The sequence below is a fragment of the Lycorma delicatula genome, chromosome 2 (assembly GCF_047948215.1).
Source record: "Lycorma delicatula isolate Av1 chromosome 2, ASM4794821v1, whole genome shotgun sequence".
NCBI lineage: Eukaryota > Metazoa > Arthropoda > Insecta > Hemiptera > Fulgoridae > Lycorma > Lycorma delicatula.
In genome coordinates this window covers 65,870,270-65,894,657 of record NC_134456.1, presented here as the reverse complement: position 1 = coordinate 65,894,657, position 24,388 = coordinate 65,870,270, and the positions used below count along the sequence as shown (strand labels likewise).

The 24,388-nt window shown below is 33.2% G+C and overlaps 1 protein-coding gene across 1 annotated transcript; it reads left to right on the top strand.

Annotated features, from left to right (window-relative positions):
• Window positions 1-11,283: 11,283 nt before the first annotated feature.
• On the top strand, window positions 11,284-23,842 carry LOC142320191 (uncharacterized). The gene is made up of 3 exons (XM_075357876.1): window positions 11,284-11,374; window positions 13,271-13,552; window positions 22,477-23,842. Exons 1-3 carry the CDS (start codon window positions 11,369-11,371, stop codon window positions 23,638-23,640), a joined length of 1,452 nt encoding a protein of 483 aa, XP_075213991.1. The 5' UTR covers window positions 11,284-11,368; the 3' UTR covers window positions 23,641-23,842.
• The last annotated feature ends 546 nt before the right edge of the window (window positions 23,843-24,388 follow it).

Here is a 24,388-nt window from a genome sequence, read left to right as displayed (position 1 = left end):
ATGAAGATCATGCTGTGAGATATTAAGTAACATTTTTTATTAACACAATATGACATTTCGGTAGTATTTGTGCTAATTATAAAGTTTTGTTTACTCTGCCTATGATCTTCTGAAGTCTCTAGATTATGTTTTACAAAAACAATTATTCTATCTTCATATGTAACTTTTCATTACCACTTAGCGATAAGTTATTTTTTTTTATTAACTAATTATAAACAAAAAATGTTACAGGATTAGTCACTTTCAGCCTTTAGCGGTATAACCTCTCTAACTAACTAACTAACTAACCTCTCTTTTTGTGTTTATCCTCCGGAAACATCGTACTTTAGCAGATGATGAGGATGGTATAAATGTAAATGAAGTGTAGTCTTGTACAGCCTCAGGTCGACCATTCCTGAGAAGTGTGGTTAATTAAAACCCAACTACCAAAGAACACCGGTATCCTATTTAGTATTCAAATCCGTAAAAAAGTACCTGCCTTTGCTATGATTTGAACCTTAGAACTCTCGACTTCGAAATCAGCTGATTTGCGATGACGAGTTCACCACTAGACCAACCCGGTGGGTTATCCTACTTTCAATTGTCAAGCATCTAAGTTAGTTTTTTTTTTGCTACGTCATAGCAACGTTAAAATCTGTTTAGTGAGAGAATTGAACAATAAGTAAATAAGATCTATTTGAATTAACATTAAGTAGTCATAGACCCAGTGGTTTGTGACTTAATAATAATAACGAAATAAAAGAAATCAAATAGAAGAGCACTCCGTAAGGCCGGACTACAGTCACCTAACTGAAACAATAAATCAAATCAAGAATATTGTTTCTGATCAATCTTGAAAAATCACTGATTGTGTTATCCAATAAATTGATTGCCATGTAATTTGGGTGCCGATCTAAACGATTTTGATATCGTAGGCTGGCCAGAGAGATTTCCTGTCGAACAGTTCGCAATTTAAAATCATTATACATGAAGTTATTGCTTACGTACCAGGGTATTTTTAGTATTTTTCGCAGTGTTTTTGTTTGGTAGCGTTTAAGTATGACAATATTGTAAGTGCTTGCTGTACCCCACAATCCAAACCCGTAAGTCCAAATAGGCTTCAAAATGGATTTATAAATCAATAATTTATTTTCTACCGAAAGCCGAGATCTATTTCCTATTAGCCAGTACATGTTTTTAAACTTGAGGTCCAACTGTATCCGCTTAGATTTGATATGTTTTGCCCAGATAAGTCAATATGGAAACCTAAATATTTAGTCATGAGAACTTGGAATTGAAATATTGAAGATAGAAACAGTTGGACAGTGTACCTTTCAAAGGGTGAACATGAGGTGCTTTGACTTTGTTTCGTTTATTTTTATTTTCCAACTTGTAAGCCAGGATTCGAGGAAAGTGTTATAATGTGATGCCGTAGTTGGATTTTCGTGGACAGAAAGAACTGCAGTATCGTCAGCCAACGTTGCAACTATGGTATCTGCCGTAATTGGCAAGCCGACCGTAAACAGAACATATAAGATGAGTCCGAGAACGCTTTATCTAAGTTACTGAATGATTAAATTTTAATTTTTAAGTTTATTTGGGGTTCTTGTTAAGAATATAATCTATTTATATAAAAATGTTAACTTCGTTTGTGTACGGCTTCAAAAACTCAAAATGTTCTGCACCGATTGAGCTCAAATTTTAGCACGATATATAACCTGCATCAAAGATTGTTTTCATCTATTTGTAATAAATCTATCTATCTATTTTTAATTTGTACATTTTTAATTTGGAAATGTAAACAAAGGAAAACCAATCAGATCAATGCAAGATGGCCGCTGTCAAACACAACGACCAATCACAAAGAGCCCGTATGGCCGTTGCCAATGTAAACAAAATCACAACTGATTAAGTAACAAATTTCTTTGAATTATATTTAACAGCTAAAACATTTGTATTTCATTAAAAAAAAAAACAAAAAAAAAACACTAAAATAAAAAAAAAACCACCAAGAAGGATGACTTACAGTAAATAAATTAAAACACCCAACTTTCTTATAGCCCAGATAGACTTAAGACTATGCAAACAAAAAAAGTCGAAATAACCAAATACACAGAAAATAATATCCCTACATAATGACTAAAAAATCCTTTGTTAGGTTATTTTTTTACATATATATGATCAAACAATCGTTTTTTGGTCATTTAGCGTTCTTTGCTATGTAAAAGCAATGAAACCACACAATTCGTTTTTTTTTTTTGTTTTTTCTAACCTCCGAAACCACCGTTATACATTGCTTCAGATGATGATATAAATGATAGCGTATGAAAATGCCATGCATGACCGGGATTCCAACTCGGAACTACCGGATTAAAGTCCGAGACGTTACCACTCGCGCCACGGAGGCCGGCAAACATATTTGTTAGGAGCCGAATAAAAACACGACTTACCAATATGGCGTTGTGTGTCAAACCAATTTTATAAGGACTATAATTACTTTTAATACGCGAAACTCTTTGCAATGATTGAACATTAACTTAAACCTCTTCAAAAATTATTCCTTTTGAACTAAGCCACATTTCGATATCATTGTGTTTCTGTAACACGGCTGGAATTCTTTTCGTTTAATGATAAGAAGCGTTGTCGAAGACAATAATCGAATTCTCTTCCAAAGGACATAATACACCGCTAAACTATTTCTAAATAATTCAAATTCGTGTAATTTTTTTACGAATCACGTTTTTATCAAAATCTCACCTTTTCCTCAATTGACCTGCGGGGTTTTGTTTTCTTTCGAGACCGTAATTCATTAGTAGATTCATACTCGAGTATCACGTTGTACACTGAAGCAGCATAACTTCTACTTACGTTAGCAGTTTATTAACATCTGAAATCAACGCCGTTTGATTATTCTGTAATTTGTAAGCATTACTCTGCTTTTGTAAGCATTTAAAATGAAGTGTTTTTTCGCACGACTTAAGGGCTTTTTTTTGCAGCCCACAAATCTTTATATATAAAAATGTTAAGTTCGTTTGTGTACGCTTCAAAAACTCAAAATGTTCTGCACCGATTGTGCTCAAATTTTAGCACGATATATAACCTGCATCAAAGATTGTTTTTATCTATTTTTCGCATCAGTCACATACCCGCGACCGCGAGAAAACAGTTCTTTTAACGGTCAGCTGTGTACCAGGGACCGCGCCATCTGCCGGAAGCGAGGGGAACACTAGCCATACTGGCTAACGACAACCGCAGTCACATGTGAAACAATACCTGTTCCCAATTACATTGTTTATTAAAAAAAAAAAAAAAAAAAAAAAAAAACGTAACCACTTGCATCTGTTCAGATTATTATACCATTTGAATTAAATATTCACTTTAATCGAGGTACTTTTGTGTGATCGTGTCGTGATTGAGCTGCGCCTTTCACCAAGCTCTGAATCTTTATTAGAAAACGACCAACAGTGGGATATATGTATTAATGACACGTGCAACACTGCACATCCAAACCAAATTCGCGCATTATTCGCAATTATATTGACCGCTGGCTTCCCTTCATCTCCCACAGAGTTATGGGAAAGATATCGATAGCATATGGCTGAGGATATTACACATAGAGTACGCCTAGAAAATACCAATATGACCATGGAATTTACAGAAGGCATTTACAACAAACCATTGATAAATATTGAAGACAAGTGCTTAGCTAATGCAAATAAAGTTCTTAGCCAATTGGGAATGCCAGCAACCATCCGAGCTGCGATTGCTTTATTTGATGTGGATTTACGCCGTGAACAGAGTTACAACATTGGTGATCTTCAGTCATATGTCCAATCAAACATTCCCAAATTAACGCGTGAACAGAAAGGCATTTATGATCGCATAATGCAAATGATAAATGACGGAGTTGGGGGGACCTTCTTCTTGGATGCGCAAGGAGAAACTGGGAAAACATTCCTCATTAGATCGATTCTAGCAACGGTTCGATCAAAAAATGACAATTATCCTGTTGCGGAATATTAATCAGCCAAAACTCTGCAACGGCACGCGACTTGCAGTTAAGAAATTGATGAATAACGTAGTGGAAGCAACGATTTTAACGGGGCCTTTCAAATGTGTGTCCTCATTCCTCGAATGCCCATAATCCCGACCGATACACCATTTTAATTTAAAAGATTGCAATTCGCAATTCGATTGGCATTTGCAATCACAAGGTCGATCTTTAGAATTGTGTGGTTTAGATTTAGATGCGGATTGCTTCTCACATGGGCAACTGTATGTTGCGTGTTACCGAGTCGGCAAACCAGATAGCCTTTATATCTACGCAGACAGTGGAAAAACAAAAAATATTGTATATCCACAAGTATTGCAAAATTAAACTTCTATGAAACATTTGCTTTGTTTTGTTTCTCATTTCTCATCCATGGAACCACAATGTGCCACAGTGAAGCGTGGCGGGTAGAGCTAGTTCTAACATAAAATCAAAATATTTCAGTATGTTTCGACTATTATAAAGGTTTTTTTTTCAGTTTCTAGTAGATGATTACTTTCACTATAGAAATGATATTAGTCTTAATTTAATTTTTTTTACCTTTAATATTATAAAATTAATATAAATAAAATGTTTATAAACTGATGTTCGATTTAGTCCTACACTTTTTCTTTAGAAAAATATTGATAGTCGTATATGAAAAGACACTACGATACACATCACAAATCAACCACACTAGTTAACTAAATATGATTCATAATTTTATGCCCATCTTTTTCAGTTTTTCTGGATTTATGTGTGATTAATTTGTAGGATTTTTACGGCCAGATGCCTTTCCTAATGCCAATATATTAAAAATGATAGATTACATAACAATCGGAGATTCTGTATTTTCGCAGTATAAAAACCAAATTGCAAGTAAGAAACTGTAATAAGGTTAACAGCCTATATGTTAAGGCATAATCTCAGGTTAATATAATCAGATATAATTTCAGTAATACTGTAAAATTTATAAAAGAAAAACATAATGTTCACATTAATATTACATGGCATCTAGATAATAAAAAATACACAATTATATTATACTATGTATTTAATAAATCCTAATAATAATGAAAAATCAAGGTTTTATCCCTCATGTATGACTTCTCATAATAATCATTTAATTTATCATCGTTTCTAATGTATTTCCCGCCCTTTCGATTAGATGACTTTTTTATATACAAGATAACCGGTACTTTGTTGTTAAGTACGACTATTAAAGTATATGCAACAGCTAACGGTAAAAGATTACAGATAGATTAGAAGTTAAAACTAAAATATATAGGTAAATTATACTTAAGTAAAAGAGATATAATTTTGGGAAAATGGAATTTTCTTAAAAATCGTTATTCAATGATAAAGAGACAAATGACTGCAGAAAGATTATTTACTCAATGATAATGAAATTAATGCTACTTTTCAACACAATGTCTTACTTTTAGGCTCTTATCTCATCTTTCTGCGAACTTTCTTGTTCCGCTAGTAAAGAATTGTTCACTTTATCTGAGCCATTCTTGTTCCTCATTCTTCTCGTGCTCTTTTTTGCCAAACTTGGCGCGACGTAAAAACTCTTTGAGGGAACCAAAGCTGAAAAGCTGAATAGCTTCCCGTGTATTTTGAGCAGTATGGGAAAGGGCGTTATCTTGCAGAAGAATTACGCCTTTTGAAAGAAAGTTTTCTCCTTATTCATACTGTTGATTGTACGTTGGGTCTTTATTGTCCCAAAACACCATTAGCATCATTTTATCAGTTGATGCGAAGATTAATATCTCGAGGGGAACTCGGAAATTTCCATTCCAAATTCCGTCGTTTAGTTTCCACCTCAAAATGATGAATCCAAATATCAACGCATTATATTATGCCATTTAAATAAGAAGTATTACCTTCCACTAAAAACCGTTGTTTAAGTTCCATACAAATGTGAATTTAGGTTTTTTTTATATTTAGATTCAACTGTCTTGGTCCCATGTTGAACACGTTTTACGGTAAGGTAACTTAACTGTATAGTGGGACGGACAATCCCAATACTCGCACAAAAAATTTCAGAATTTTCATGCGTTTATCCTTGCGAATATAAACGATGCTATTTTTTAAACCGTCAGCCGAATCTTCCAGCGGTGTTTCGCTAAGATGAAAATAAGTAATTTAAGTAGTTGTTCTTCCGATTTAAACAGTTCAGTCCGCATATAAAGATTTTCACTATTAATTTTACCACACTGTTTTAAGATCCGCTAGTAAAATTCGGCAGTTTTATATTTCAGAAAATAAAAACCATGTAACGTTTCAAGCTTAGCTGACATTTTTAAGCTAAGAACAGAAGAGTTAACAAACAAACAGAAGAGTTTATAATAATTAAAATCTTTTTGTAACAGCTGATATTTCTATTTCAGTGGTGCCAACTTGAACAGACAAGTTTAGTTTATTCTATTAAATAGTTTTCCGCTATTGATATTTGTTTTTAATTAATGAACGACCCTCGTATTTAGAAATAAAGGTAGTTTCGGGTATGCAGAAACTCCTGAAGGTACTTTACGGAGAGCGTGCAGGACTTTGCGTGTATGTGCGTGTGTCTATACGTGTGTTTTCCTCTTGTTTAAAAATTCATTTAGACTGATTTTGAAAATTTTATTTTACCGATTTAATTTTCTTTTTTTTAATGGATTCTCGTAGCAAAAGTTAAACGCTGTAACTACATAAGGACCTTTCAAACAACATTTCTAAAAGGCAATGGGAAATGCCATTAATTAATAACTTTATTTTTTAAATATGTTGTGAATATTGTCTATATATGCTAAAATTATGAATAATAATGTAGTATTTGACACAATAAACATACTGCAATGTAATAAAATTCGTATGAAGCATTTTTGAAAAATTTGTCTTTTAAATTTAGCAAAATTGTGATCGTATAATTACGATCTTGTTAGCATGATAATTCTTCGTGAATCGATTTATTTTCTTGCTTTTTCTGAATAATTTTAAGTCAAAATCAAACATAATATAAGAATAATATTACAAACTTGAATATTAAATCTCCACAAAAAAAATTAGTTTCCCCTAATTTAGAAAAGTAATTTTAAATTAAATATACGTTAAATTACATGTATTTAATGTAAATATATTTATTTTTACAATTAACTTAGAATTAAATTATAACAATATAAACTTTAAAAACAAAATAATAATAAAACTGACTTCAGAAACGTAATAAAAATTTAAAAATAATGTTTATTTAATTCTTTAAATTTCGACTATTAAAATTCGGTGCCAAACATAAATACCATTACACAAATTAATCCTTAATTTGGCGCCAACTTCAAAAAGTTAAAGTTTAATGAAGAGATAGTAATATTTCATCATTTTTAGTCCGTTTTTTGAAGTAAATTTTATATTTTAGATTTATTTTTAATTTTATTTTTATTTACTCTTACAAAAAATTTTAAATATCATATGATTCCCCTTAAAATAAAAAAATAAATATAAATAGAATTGTATAATTGATAAATATTGTGCAATAAAAATTACCTAAAAAGACAAATTACAAAAGGTACGATATGTCTTGAAAAGAAAGAATAATAAGAGAAAAGACGTAAATAAACTGAGCTAAAGTTCTTTGAAATGTTTGAGTATGTAATAGTTCTTAATCTAATTTTCTTGAAGTTTTGTTTGAAATGACTGAAAACCAAATGAATTTAATCCGCATAGTATGATTAGGCTACAATAATGCAATACCAATTAATGATTCAATAAATATGTAAAAGAACTTAAAATCGTCTGGGTAAATCTGATTTTACGTTTCAAACATTTTCCACTGGTGTTATATAGAAGAAACCCACTACGGGACTCTCAGAAATAATTCCTCTGGAAAAAAAATAATCAATGAAAGCAATGCATGTAGTCACGAATAAGTTTGGTATAATAAATTAACCACGCGGATTAAATTGAACTTTCTTTTATAAATTTAGTTATAAAGCTGTTTTATATTATACAGTTCATTACATAAGCAAATTGTCATTGAAAGTCAGTGAAATTATAAGTATCTATCTGAAAGTTTTTGATGGGTGTATTTAAAAATTTCTGTAACATGTACAGTTATCCTATAGGTTATTCACATTGCAAAAATCAATATTTCCATTGCTTTTGAGAATTTGGTCTTTAAAAAGAAGAAAAGAGCTGGGGTTGGTTTATCTTTTTAAATGTTTACTACTAATTTAGGCAATAAGCTGATCAATGCTGTAACGTACCCTTGGTATCTTGGGGAAGCAAAATTCAATTCTGTTTTAATTATTTTTATGTTTTTTTTAATTAAACTGCACCTATAATCTGTATTTCCAGGTATTTTAAATTGTGAAGAAATGTAAAGAAAGATTTATGCTATTGTACTATGTACAATTGATAAAATTAAAAATTTTAAGAACCCACGAAGCCGTTTTGACGAAACATATCTACTGCAGCGTCTCCTGGTGGCCTATAACCGTAAAATATGTCTAAGAACCTGTTCTGAAGTGATACCTATGTAATTCAAAAAACCGCATCGAAATCAGTTCAGTAGTTTTTGAGGAAAATGTTAACGGACATACACATACAACCCCTTATCTCAAACGCATATACCGTCCCCGTTCCGTCGTGGGTAAAAATGCTATTTCCGGTAATATTAGTAGATACTTTCAAACATATTTTTAAAGGTAATCTACAATTTTTTTATTCAACTTTTCGATAAATTATATAGAAGTAAAAGAAGAAAAGAAAACTTGTTTATAATCGCTAAAAAATTCAAATTTAATTTGAATTTTATATCATTTAAAATCTGAAAATCATCTATAATAATTAGTAATATGCATCATAAATTTCCAATTTTAATTAAAATATAAATAAACTGATAAAACTCATTTTCAAATAAATAACAGAAACTTTTTTTAACTTTAACAGTTCTGTATTTGTCATCAAATATTAGGGTATTGAAAAGTAAACTCGTAACTGTAAACATAACAATTTATATATTTCAACTCTATTCAAAAGATTCTCTTAAAACTTATTAAAAAATGACGTACAATATTAGTTACAAAATAAGTTTAAAAACACAGAATAGTAAATTTAAAAATCTGAGTGGACAACAGATGACTTCCTTGTACGCCTATTAAATTACATTTATACATCGTTTTTTAATTAAAAGTATAAAAAAATTTATTTCATTAAACTCTTCTGATATTTTTTCATATTTTTTTATTATTATTCATCGTAATTTTTTTTTTTACAATGAGAAGTTATTAGTAATAAATCAATACATTTAAATAAAAAAAAAACTTAAAGAAAAATGAAGATGAAGTCTGATTCGAACCGATGCGCCTTCTCTAAGACCCAGATATTTCATTAATTAAAATTTTATTTGGCTAAACTCTGGAACCACCAAAAATAAGTACCATTTATGATATTTTTATTTTTTTTATTTTGGGGTTTTCTGGACACTTTTGGTTCAGTCGATTGAAATCAAAAGAGAAGGGTGCACAGCTAGATGTTACAACAGTCCTAAATCCAAAATTTCAACATCCTCTACGGCTAATCGTTTTTGAATTATGCGAGATACAAACGTATAGACAGATATATATGCACATACAGAGAGATACATACGTACGTACAGACGACACGCCAAAACTAGTCAAAATGGATTCAGGGATAGTCAAAATGGATATTTTCGTTGAAATCTGGAAACCGAAATTTTTTGCGATCCCAATACTTTACTTCGTACAAAGAAGTAAAAAAAAAAGTATCAAGTAATAATTTACTTAATACGTATAATTAAATTTAATTATTCCATTATTTAAAAATTGGAAAAACATAAAAAATGTATAATTAAACTTTTTTTTAAGAAAGTTGAAATTTTAAGGTGGACTAAATTCAAAATGTTTACATATTTTACGTAGATATGAATGAGTGATTGTCTAACATGATAATCTGGAAGATTCTCGGGTATTTATTCTTCAAGTAGCTTTATTTAGTCGGGGCCTATATATAGATACACACACACACACACTACGATCGTGGGATGACGGTGTAAACACAAATTTACGAGATAACAGATTTGTAAATGGCAACATGTAAATTAACTGATAACAGAACCCACTTCAAAGAATTACATATTATGTTGTCGGCAAATAATTTTTAAAAGTTATTTCTTTATTTAGATTTTTTTAGTGTCCGATTAAATTAACGAACTGATAAATTCGATCAATTCAATTAAACCAAAATATGTTTTATTACATTTACATTAACGTCGCAGCAATCATAAATGCAACTAGATCGAAGAATTTTAGAAATATTAATTCCTGAATACCTGAAAATTTTCCTTTTTAATTGTTATTTGTGACGACCATATAAATCCTCGTAGTCAAAGTCACCTTATTTTACTCATATCAGAGGAAATTCACGTTCACCAAGCAAGCAATCTAATGAAGTGAAAATTTAAATAAATCATTTATTTTTAACAAAAAAGTAAAAAGAAAATTATTTTTTAATCATTTTAAAATCGTCACTTCATATAAATAATTTAAATGGATTTACTTCTTGTAGAAAGTTACTTATAGCAGACGTAATAAACAAATCCCGGAGTAAAATCATATTATTCAAAAATAAAGATAGTTGTACGTTCCGGTACATCTCGCACTTAATGAGTTACAAAAGATTATTTTTTTATTTCTTCAGTTTAACTAATAAATCTGACTTTCTTTTTTTTGCCTCTAATTAAACTATATCCTCAATTACAGAGGCAGATTATCTTATTAACCTACCGTTACTCAGGCTTTAATGTTAACTGAACCCTAACTACACACAGACCAACTATACTGGTAATATCCGCTCTAGATTACCAACTGCCAACTGGTTTTGAAGCAGAGTCCTGTATCATCATAGAAAAGCCAAATAGCGATGTTGTTAACTACACGATTAAACTGTGGGTTAATTCAAATTCTGATCGTTATTAAAAAATTATTTCGATAATGACTCATAAAGATATTTATAAGTAAATCGATAGGCATATTATAATATTAAAGCGGATGGACAATCGCCAACGTAATAAATAAAAGAAAGAAGAACGATAAGTCCTTCTAAACGTCCCGAATCGACCAAAGTATGGATACCGCGTAGTGTAGTGACGCGTGCGTCCGGAGTTGCATATATGTTAAGTTCGTGTTATTGGCACGTATAAGCACAATAAACACATACATAAACAAAAAAATAACACACATATGTAAACGTTCTGTTTCGCACATTATTATCACTATTGGTCAATTTTAGTATAAAAAGGGGCAGCAGAATCGATAACAGCATCAGTTTCAATTGTTCAGTTCGACTGATAACAACATGCAGGTAAGTACAGTAAATATTATCATAAATGTTAAACAAATAGTTGACTGGCTGAAAAAATGCTTTTCAAAAAAAGCTAGAGAATCAACTATTCTAGCTTTTTACGATTTCGTTTACGATTATCTGCGATTTTGTTAATGAATTTTAATAATTAATCGATTTTAATTAAACTGCATAATACTACTATTAATAATACTATTTTATAATACTGCTACTTGGCTAATAGAAATTGCACTTGAATTAGTACACCTCTTCAATATTACCTAGGCTTTGTAATCATTGGAATTATTAAAATTTATACTATACGTCTACTAAAGTATTGTAAGTTCAAATAACTACAAAAAGTATGTAACGTTCAAACAGAGCATGACTAATGGATTTTTTTCCATTAATGTTAGACTACAAAGTCATAATAGATATTTCATACATAAATGCACACGTAAGCTCGCTAAAATCAAACACCGTAACATATAATTCTTAATAATAATGTAAATTAGGACAAAATATTATATTAATGTGTAGTTAACGAGGAATAACATCACTTGTAACTTTTCACATATTATCAGAATCAAACTTTAATTATGAAATTTCCTTTAGGTATAAAAATAACTATTTACATAGCATACCTTAGAAATGTCATATCAATGTCATAGACATCTCTAAGACCTGTCAATAACGTGTCTTACATAATTACACACTTGATTACATCATAAATATTATCTAAAAATAAATACAATTCATGAAATAACTCCTTCATCGAAAATTATTCCAGTAATTTATCTTTTGAAATTCAAACAAAATTTTCATTTTTTGTTGAAGACCCATCAAAGTTGTTGGCCCATTAATCGTCAGTGATAATAACCGTTTTAAACTGATTGAAAAAAATTCATAGACAGTAGTAAATCTAGTCAGCAACTGAAATTAGTAGTGAAGTACATTAATTCTCATGTAGGTTAAACATGTAATTCCTCTTGAAATCTCTCAAAAATGAAATTTAAATTCAGACTCATTTGTTTATTTGTATTTAAAAATATGTTCACTAATTTAAGTAGTCTTAATATTAATAAGTACGTAATATTGATAATAAATAATCTTAAGCTTATAAAAGATTATAATCAATATACAAATTGTAGTACTGTCCAGTATTAAAAAAATATATAAAATTCGTAATGTTTCATGAATTTATTGCATTATTTTTTAATGATTGTTTTTATTAAAAAAATGATTAAATTCATTTCCGTTTTTACAAAATTTCAGTTATATTAACGAAAATTATTTTTTTTTTCTCAAACAGTCAACAAATTACTCATCTGTTAGTTTCTTCATACATAAAATATCCGAAAATTTTTAATTTTTTATCTACCTTAACTGGATTTTAACAGTATTTAGGGTTGGTTGTCATGAGACCAATTGCCAGATTATAATCCTTACTACAACCTATTGTGATGTATTACATTCTCAAAATAAACAACAAAGAAAAAATCAAAAATCTTATCAATAAACAGCTATGATCATTAGCCCGGTGAAAACTGGTAGCTTGATGCCGAGCCTAAATAAAATCAATTTTTTCTGTTGGAAAAAAAATAACTACAAGGAAGTAATCATGTTATAAAGTAGTTAATCGTTAAGTTTTAAAGGCTTTTCAGCCAAACTGTTTTGATTAATTTACAGTAGTTTATCGAAAAGAAGATATTCTTCACTTATAAATAATAAATTATGATAAAAATATTATTTAAAACTTATTATTAATAAAAAACTTATTGTAAAAATAAATAATTTATTTTCACATTTTTCTGTTGTTTATCAAAAATGTAGCGCAAACGACTTCATTAAATATATTCACCAAAAAGTTACATTCATAATAAAAATTAACTATATCTGTTCATCTATTTTTTCCAGTACTTTATTTCTACTCTTTTATTGGCTGGATTCGTCCTTGGAGCGCCAGAAGCTCCAATAAATGGAAACAGCGGAGGTCCTTATCCGGCTTCTTCCGGTTCCTCAAGTAATGGAGGTCCTTATCCACCGGCCGGTTGGAAACCATCAGGACGTCTATTGCTCTTACCAGCTAAACAGCAAGCTTCACAAGTTTATGGAACACCATCCACCGAATACGGTCCTCCACCACAAAGTACTGAAGCCGATCCATCATCCACAGAATATCCCAGCACCACTCCTCAGGTTTGTATAAACATTAATTTCACTTCATAATAATATTATGAATAATAAATTGAAAAAATTTAACTTTTTCTGTAAGTAATTTAAATAGATAATAATTTTATAAGTTTTTTATCAAAATAGTGTACTTGATAATATTATTAATATATAATATATACGATTATAAAATTAACAGTTTAATGTATGATACGTACTGGAACTTCATTACTAAAATTAGATATTTTATGAAGTGAACACCACATTAATAAAGCAGGGAAAACTATGTAATTAGAATTGTATATAAATATTTTGTAATGAATAGAAAATGTAGGAAAATTTGAAACTGAAAGTTACTCTGTAGCGGTTAAATTCCATTTATATTAATTACATTTTTATCAGTTTTTTATATGTTAAACCTTCAATTAAGAAATATGTGACTATATTTAAAAGCCTTAAATTAAGAACAAAAAAAAACTACTTAACATAATATAATTATGAGAAAAGGTTCTTTTTCTTCTGGAAGGCTATATAAACGGAAGGCTTTATAAACTGATGAATTACCCCTTAGGTTAAGCTACGAAAGAAGATCACTTTGTTAACATCTTGATCGACTGTATTCAATTTTACATACATTTATTAGAATATTCTTTTTTAAATCCTGGACGCTAGGAATCATTCATTTTTAAGAAAATATTAATTCGTTAGTTAGAGAAAAATCTAAAATGCAGTGAACTGATAGAAGAAACAATTTCGCTAGCAATGGAACATTTTGAGCTTATACTTGTCAATTTTATTGCAAAAAAAGCTTTATGGTTTCCGCGTTAACATCACTAAATACGTAGCATAACATGGTATTAAAAATACGTAATTACATAAACGAGCATAAAGAAAAGTTTAATATATGCTTTGAAGAAATATTAATATATTTGCAAACTAACAGAACTCAATTTAAGGATTATTAAAAAATGGTTACTAAAGAAAAAATTAATTTGTAATCTTGTTTTCAGTAATTCTTCAGATCTATCATTATATTCGCAAACTTATTAAAAAAAAAAATAAATAAATAAATAATACAAAAAAAAACAAATGATAAGCGTTTTCACATTCGATATTCAGAATCGAATATTTCAGTCTATAAGTTTTTTTACTTTCATTTAATTTATTAGTCTTTTCTTCACAAAAATATAATGAAAAATTTAATAATTTAACAATAACAATAGTCTTGAGGTAGATATTCCCCACGTCCGGAACACAACATCTACGTTCCACGTCCAGGGCGGCAACAGCTGTACTCAAGTACATTACATATAGCTGGCTAGCGGGGTTCCGAGTGTTGTTTCTCGGATATGCTTTTTTCGGTCATTTACATCTATAGGCCAAATTACAGGACTGGACTTTACGGCCACCTGCAGATACGACATTATTAACGATTACGGAAATGGATTAATACCGTCTTTAGAGCTGGCGATGTGGCGGCCACGGTCAAAGTTATTTGCAGGTGTAACGGAGACCTTTCGTCGTCCACATGCCCCCCGCGATGGCAAGCATGTAGTTAAGGTGCCCATGTTCGGAGCATGGGAGCCCTGAAAGCTGCGGTGTGTAGGGGCCTGGAGTCAGTGCAGAGACTGCGCATCCGCTCTCTGCCAGGACATATGCCGGTTCCACCGGAGTACCGGAACGGACCTCCAGGGTTGGTAGCCCTGGAGTGGGGGTGTACCCCGGCGGCTAGCCTTACTACAGAAGGGATTATTTGTTCATGGAAACTGAACAATTAAACGTGGCAGAGGGTTCACGCAAACACCCTCGTTTAGAACCGGCTGTTTCGCCTGAGGCGAAACGCCGAAAGAGTACGGAGTTTAAGAGGATTGAGATTGAGGCTAGAAAAAGCTTGCAGAAAGCTTTTTTTTAAGAGCAGCATCCCAAAACCTAAGTATTTGGTTATCACGAAGGAAGAAGGTAATTTCTCGAAGGTGAGTCCTTTCCTCATCGCTCGGGAAATAAACAAATGTGCTGAAGGCCCTGTTAAAGAAATAAGAAAAACTTTCAAGGGACTTCATGTAGAGACTGTTAATGATATACAGTCTCAGAAGATTCTAGGACTAAAGAAAATTGGAGAGCTAGCTGTACGTGTTGATCCCCACGGCACACTCAACACCTCAAGGGGTGTTGTGGTCTGTCGGGATCCTCTTAACTGTACGGAGCAGGAAATTGTAGAAGAATTAGCGCCGCAAGGAGTATTAGAATGTCGGAGGTTGAACATGAGAAGGAATGGCGAAGTCCTTCCTTCTGCATCCCATGTTGTTACATTTAACCGGCCTACTTTACCGGAGAAGATAAGAGCGGGCATACATCGGTTGGATGTGCGGGCATTTGTCCCACAGCCAATGCGATGTTTTAAATGCCAACGCTTTGGACACACCGCTGTTAGGTGTGAGAGGCCGCAAATATGCGTGTGCGGTGATGCAGTTCATGAAGGAGAGCCGTGTAAGGAGCCTCCTACCTGTATAAACTGCAGAGGACAGCATTCCTGTAGATCCAGGAACTGTCCTGTTTACAAAGACGAAGTGGCTGTGCAGGAAGTAAAACCCCTGCAAAAAGTCAGCTACTTTGAAGCAAAAAAGATCGTAAACACCCGCAGACCTAGAGCAACAACAACATATGCTCAGGCTGCGGCTACTGTTCCTGCTCCTGCTCCAGTTGCTGTTGATGAGAGTGTAATCATCAACAAACTCGCACCTACCTTGGCTGGCTTAATTGAGAGGATAATCGAAAACAAAATGAAGCCTCTCAGCACTAAAGAACCTGTTAAGCCAAGAATAATTGTACAGCCTCCTGAAGACACATCTGCAAAACAAAAAGTCGCTCCAGCACAGAAGAAAACGGACACTAAACCTGATATCCAAGTCTGTCTTAGCGAGATTTTAGTTGAAGATAAGAAAGTGACAGCTACAGAGTCTGTTATGGAGGCCCCCAAGCCTCCTGTAACTGAAGTGGCCTCTAAGCCTCAGAGGCCACAAAAAATTTCACAGGGGGGACAAGTGTCCCCCCTTCCACGGGCGGTGACCGGTGCGCCCCCCCGTGTCGGGGAGCGGCCAGGTTGCCGCCTCTCAATCGGCGCCTGAAACCGGCGCCGATCCATGCCCGTCGTCGTCGGCGGCTTCGGTGGTCTCCGATACGGAGACCGGAAGCCTTACAGGCGACGACCTTCTCCGCGAACACGATGCTGTTCGCAGGATGGAGAAGAAAAGGAAAAAGGGATGGCCGAAAGGAAAACCCAGGCAATAATTTAATTAAAAATTAAAAATTAGCGAGTCGATTGTACAATGGAACATCAATGGATGTTTTTCAAACATCCATGAGCTCCAACGCTTGGTACATGACGTAGACCCGATTTGTATATGTCTGCAAGAAACGCATTTCCGCCGAAATGAAAATTTTAAATTAAAAGGATTCGATATATTTCGGCGAGATCAACCGCCAAATGTAAGAGTTAGAGGTGGAGTAGCTATATTAACATCGACTAGAGCTACCACCGAAGCGGTTGTTCTAAACATAAACCTAGAAGCGGTCGCCGTTAGAATGAAGCGTCCGTTCCAGGTCACTGTCTGCAGCATATACTTGCCGTATTTTGATTGGAATAAGGATGACATAGCAAGACTAATTTCCGAGCTTCCCCCACCTGTTTTACTGGTGGGTGACTTTAATGCTCATAATTCTCTTTGGGGATCAGATCGAGTAGATCCCCGTGGAAGAGAACTGGAAGGGTTCCTGATGAATTCAGAACTTATTATTTTAAACGACGGATCAGGAACATTTTTCAATTCCAGAGATGGATCGACGTCCTGTATAGATCTTGCACTTATAAGCGGATCGATAGCACCGAGGTACAGCTTCCATGTCATAGACGATCTGCATGGAAGCGATCATTTCCCGGTGCAAATTGTAACTGATGTTACAAGAAAAACATATCCCGTCTCTAAAACATGGTTATTTGATAAGGCAGACTGGACGAGCTTCACGGCTAGAACGATACTCCCAGAAACAACTGGAGTTATCGGAGACGATGTCGACGCCATAACAAATGCAATAATTCAGTCGGCATCGAGATATATTCCCAAAACATCTGGGAAACTTACAAAGAAACCCGTTCCATGGTGGAACGATGAAATAAGTGAAGCTATAAAAAGAAAGAAAAGGGCGTATAACGCCTTTAAGAAGCGTCCTAGTATAGAAAATCTTGTTGCCTTTAAGAAATACAGGGCGTATGCAAAACGTCTTATGATAGATTCGAAAAAACGATCCTGGAAGCAATACGTATCATCCATCGACAAAACTACTTCTGCATCAGATGTTTGGAGGAAAGTGAAGGCGATTTGTGGGCGTAATGATTTTGCTCCCATAACTAGCCTTCAAGATGAAGATGAAATAAAAGATACTCCATATGAAATTGCAGAGCTGTTATTCAATCACTTCGAAAAGGCCAGCAAAACAGCCAACTACGAGGAAGGTTTTCGAACCAAAAAAGAAGAACTCGAAGGTCTACTAAATTTTAGAACTGAGTATAATTACTCATATAATGTACCATTTAAAATGGAAGAATTCGCGAAAGCGTTGGAAAAATCAGGTAACACAGCTGCTGGTCCGGATTAAATCCACTATAATATGATCAGGCAGCTGAATACCACTGCAAAGCGTAGATTATTAGAACTTTATAATAAAATATGGCGGGATGGAACGTACCCGCAGCAGTGGAAAAAAGCTCATGTTGTTCCAGTACCAAAGAAAAAGAAAAATTTAACAGACCCCAATAGCTACCGTCCTATTTCTCTGACGTGTGCTATGGGGAAAATATTGGAAAAAATGATTAATAATCGACTCGTCTGGATTTCGGAAAAAGAAAACCTGATATCACCGTATCAAGCAGGTTTTCGGCAATACCATTCTACCACTGATCAAATGATCAGCTTAGAGGACATTATATATAACAGCTTTATTAAAAGGAAACATTGTGTCGGAGTCTTCTTTGATCTTCAGAAGGCTTTTGATATGACCTGGCGTCATGGTATAATGCTCCAGATACATGAATGGGGCATTCGTGGCAATCTGCCTATACTGCTCAGCAACTACATGAATGACCGTACCTTCCAAGTACGCGTCAACAATGAATATTCATGTGAAAGAATCTTGGAAAATGGCATACCGCAAGGTTCGCCGTTGAGCGGTACCTTGTTTACCATTGCCATTAATAAATTGATATTAGCCATTCCAGTAGAAATCAGCAAAAGCGTCTATGTTGATGATCTGGCAATCGTATATGCCAGCAACAAGACTGCTATGGTGAGGTACAAATTGCAACGAGCGATCAATGCTCTAAATGAAGTTGCAAGGAATACAGGATTCCAATTCTCACCAGAAAAAACGTGCTGTGTACACTTTTGTAGGAAGAGAATTCCTCATCAAAGTCCTCCTTTGACAATTGACGATAATCCAATACAATATAAAGACAGCGTAAGGTATTTAGGACTAGTATTGGATAAATCCCTTACATGGGGATTACATATACAGGACTTGAGTGATAAATGCAAAAGAGCCCTAAACATTATACAATGCTTATCGAAATTAAATTGGGGCTCAGAAAAAGAGACATTATTGAGATTGTATAAAGCATTGGTTCAATGTAAACTAGACTACGGATGTATCGTATATTCATCCGCTAGAAAGTCGCACTTAAGAAAGTTAGACGTAGTTCATAATAGCGGAATAAGATACGCAACAGGTGCTTTCCGCACAAGTCCGGCGGCTAGTCTGATGTCTGAAGCCGGAATAATGCCACTACATTATAGAAGAGAGATCCTCTTGTTAAGATATGCAGCAAATATATGGGCTTTCCCTGCTCATATAAATAATAAATTGTTTACGAATCATCCCATGGCTGCATTATACGAACGTCGTGCTACCTATTCCAGACCAGCCGGAATTAGGTACCACGAATTAAGAAGAAAATATGAAATTGCTATACCAGAGACTCTAGCAATTTCTACTAGAGAAATACCGCCATGGCTCTTGCCAGCGGTAAATGTAAGGTTGGATCTCTCTCAAGGAGAAATAAAAAAGAAACCAGCAGTGATCATCCAGCAGGAATTTTTGGCAACCGTCAGTAATTACGAAGAACATATTAGAATTTATCTGACGGTTCTAAAACCGAACATGGTGTTGGATGCTCGATATATGTAAATGAAGAAGCCCACTTTTGGAGACTGCCAGATGTGGCCAGTGTCTACACGGCAGAACTCACTGCAATTCAGCAAGCTCTTCGCTACACTGAACACTATTGCGAAGAGAGAGTGCTGATATGTTCCGATTCATTAAGTGCACTCGTCGCAATTCGGAACAAGAACATTAAGGATGTCCTAATTGCAACATCCTGTCCATTTTATACGTACTAAAACAACGAGGACAGCGATGCGTATTTGCATGGACTCCGGGGCATGCTGGTATTACAGGTAATGAAATCGCAGACGAAGCTGCCAGAAAGGCAACAGTCTGCGATGTTTTGGATGCATTTCCTGTAAGAGTGGCAGATGTTAAAAACCGTCTAACAAACATAGTAAAAAACAAGTGGAATGCTGAATGGAGGAGATTAAATACAAAATTAAACACAGTAAAATCTTCTCCTTATAAATGGAAAAGCGACTATAAGTTGACTCGCCGTGAACAAGTAGCGGTGACCAGACTTAGAATCGGTCATACGCGATTAACAAATTTATATTTGTTAACCGGCGAAGTGAGACCAATGTGCGGTGTTTGTAATAAAACACTGACAATCAAGCATCTTATAGAAGAGTGTACCATATATGAGGACCTCAGAAAGAGGTTCCGTTTTAGAAATAATATTACTGCTGATCTGGATAATGGAAATGAAGAAAATATAGTTGCATTTTTACACGCCAGTGGACTTCTTAAAAGTCTATAAAAATGAAAGTTTAAAGCTGTGACAAAAGAAACTCTAAGCGGTAGTTTATATATATATATAAAGAAAAAATGGTATTGATAAGTTTAATTTTAATTTTAAATGTATGCATATATACATAAGGGAGTCTTGAAACGTGGCACGTATAGTGACGGGAGGTAGCCCTCTTGCCTAGGCCATTTTGGCTCACCTGCATTCAAGAGCAGTGAGTCGGGGTGTGTCCGATGATGGCATGGGGGACCCTCAAGGGTGGATTGAGGGCGCGAGGCTGTGGGTGTACGCTGTGCATGCCTATAGCCTGTTTATAAGAAGGATTCAACTGCCACGGCACCCTCGCGCGACTGATATACTGCTCAACGGCGGTTCTGGTCGCCCCGAGGGTGCTTAAACAAACTATAAATGAGACTCTTAGAAGAAAGAAAGAAAGATATGGTAGGATAAGTTTTAATTTTAATTTTAATTTAATGGTCTTTTGGGAACCTATCTCAAATTTTAATATTGGGGCCCTTTACATCCCATAAGTGTTTTGAGATTGTCCTTGTCTTTATGTCTTAAATGTTTTGTGTAGTTTTTGTTTTTAAATAAAAAGTAAGGGCCCTTTACACCCTTACATATGACGATCCAGATGGTGATAGTAGTTTCTTTTAAAGATTGTGACGAGGGCTAATGACCTTAGCAGTCGATGCCCATAAAAATTCAGAAAAAAAAAATAATAATAATAGTCTTGCCTTCACAAAAATATAGTAATAAAATATTTCCTAATTTAATAATAAATTATATTATTATATCAAACCTATTGCTATTTTTATTAAAAAAAATAACAAAAATAACAAAAATAACAAAATACTTATTAATGCTACTATATAAATAAAAACAATAAAAATTTATTCAAGACAATTACTTAAATAAAATCGTCCACTCAGTAAATTTATCATGTCTATAAAATTAGGTAACAAAAGAACATTTAAATAAAATAAGCAAGTGCATTCGATAAAATAAAAGTGCAACGACAGAAGTGTTAATCACTCACGCACAAATAGATTACATAATTCGACCGTCCGTCCTTTCATGGCAACTTTTTGCAAAAAGCGAAAGTGACATAGTAAGTAACTTGCAAGTTAACTAGAATTAGAATGTCTAGACATATCAATTTGATATTCTAATACTTATTAGAACCACTCCTTTTTGTATAGAATTTGCAATATTGATTGGCGAACTCATGAACTAGACTTACATTAAAGTAATTTAAAATAACAATGGCTGAAAAAATATATTTTTTTGCAAATTATCACAATTGTTTACTATAATTATTATAGTATTTAAAAAAAGAATCGGAAGATTTCTTTATCAAATTTATAAACCTATGATCGAAGATGTACGTACTTGCATACAGATACAGATTTTTTCTTTACTTTTTTTTAAATTGCAGGGAAGTCTTCACTTTGTTTATGATTAAACTATACAACAGCACTGTCAACATTATATTTAACAAAATGAAAACTAATTAAACTAATTTGTATCAAATCGGCTTTAGAATATTTATTATTCATTATTTTACAGCATAATTGCAATCAATTTTTAAAAATAAATTTACAATATACGCACCACACCAGCAGTATTAACCACATAATTTTGCATTATGTTAAAACATCAGGTAACGAAATTTATTGCACAAGAATAACTACATTTACAATGTAATAAAAGTGTTTAATCAGCTTTCATTTGGAGGAAAATGACAAAGTGCAAGTTTACAGTAACAAATCGCATGTGTGAATTGGCGACTGTAGGATGTGATTAACTGAGCTTACAAAAATGAATTTTGTATGTAGACAAAAATATTTTATTTGAGAACATTATTTTTCTAGAATTTGACGTACATTTAGTAATTTTTATAATTTCATGTAAAACTTTAATTTTGTGTACGATGTAATGCACTAAATACAGTTATTAAAATATTTTTTATAAAATAATATTGCAGGAAGATGAGTCAGCAAGTCCAGCTGGATTTAACAGCGGGTTCGCGCTTCAACAGCAGCAAGAACAGCCAGAAATCGAACGCGGAGTCTACCACGTTCTTTTGCCCGATGGTAGATTGCAAAGAGTAGAATACGCTACTGCACAATTAAAATCACAATCTTCATCACCATCGCAACAGTTCAACGGCCCGGCTCAACAATCAGAAGACAACAGCAACAACGCCTACCAACAATACCAATCTCAAAACGGAAGATACCAACAGGGTCAATTTGAACAGCAGGCTTACCAACAACCAGCTCAATCAAGTTTCCCAAGCAGCTTTCCTCAACCGGCCTTCCAACAGCCCCAAAGCGGAAAATTCCAGCAAAGCCAATTTGAACAAACCGCTTACCAACAACCAGCTCAGTCAAGTTTCCAGAGCGGCTTTCCTCAACCGGCTTTCCAACAGCCCCAAAGTGGAAAACTTCAGCAAGGTCAATTCGAAAAAGTATATTTAAATTTCCCACAACCAGCTCAGCCAGATTTCCCGAGTAGCTTTCCTCAGACGGCATTCCAGCAAGCGGCAAGCAGCAAATATCAACAAGGGCAAAGCAGCAACTTCCAGTCATCTCAGTACCAACAACCACAAAATAACAAATTCCAACAAGCTCGATTTAACAACTATCAATCATTTCAGTACCAACAGCCAAAAAATGGTAAATTTCAACAAGGCCAGACTGAACAAACCAATTATGCAAACGCTTATCTTCAACCGCAAAGCAGCAGATACACACAAAACAAGAACCAGCCACGATCTCAGTATCCTCAACAACCAGAATACAATCAGAATGCATCTCAAAACCAATTCAACCAGAAGAAATACAAACAAGGACAGGATCAGAACAAACAAGTATCGACCACCAATTATGCATCTGAATCAAGCAGCAGATTCACAAATGTAAATACTCAGCAACAAGGACCAACACAAGAATATCAACCAATTTACTATGCCCAACAACAACAAACACCTCAAGACGCTCCAGCTTTTACTGGATTTGTAGCCAATGTTCAGTACAAGGATGTTGAACCAATTGCAACTCCAGTCTATGCTTATAATCCAGCTCCATTAGTACGTATTCTCAGGAAAACTGAAACTGAAACTGAAACTAAAACTGAAACCGAATAAATGGTAAATTTTTAATGCGATATTTATAAGGGTCATCGTCATGATAATTTAATGAATACCACGTAAACATATTAATGTACATAATCACTTTGATATAAAACTGCCAAATACTGTATATAATTCTGTAATATTGTACATATCTTACTGATATTGTAATTTTATTTATTCTTATCTGAAAATATTTTAAATGTAACTATGTGAAAAAATAAATATAAGGGTATATCATTCATATAAAATACTTGAGTTATACTTCATACCTTTATCCTGTTCATCTAATAGTTACTGAACATTTAATACAAATACTGTAAATTATTACTAACTATATTTATTTTCTGCATACTAAACAGTTTAAGGTTTTAAATTTATATATGCTAATAAATGTTCAGGTCAGTCATTCAGAGTAATCAAGAACAGTTGATTAATTTTATTTTTTTTTTAATTAGTAAAAAAGGTTACGGATATTAGGTTATGATTAGATGACAATCATCCCAAAGATGAAACCTTGCAAGTGTTTATTTATGTAAAAAGTCAAGTTTTAAATCAAAGTTGTCATTTAACAGTTTAACCTGATATCCTAATTATCATCATAAACTTATAAAGATAAAATAGTTGATTATATCTTCTATAGCAAATTTTACAACTGGTAAGTAAAAAATAATTAAAACTAGAAAAATTATAATTTAATATAACTCTTTAAAATATTAAACAAACACAAGGTATCTTAAAGAATATTATTTTAAAAATATGT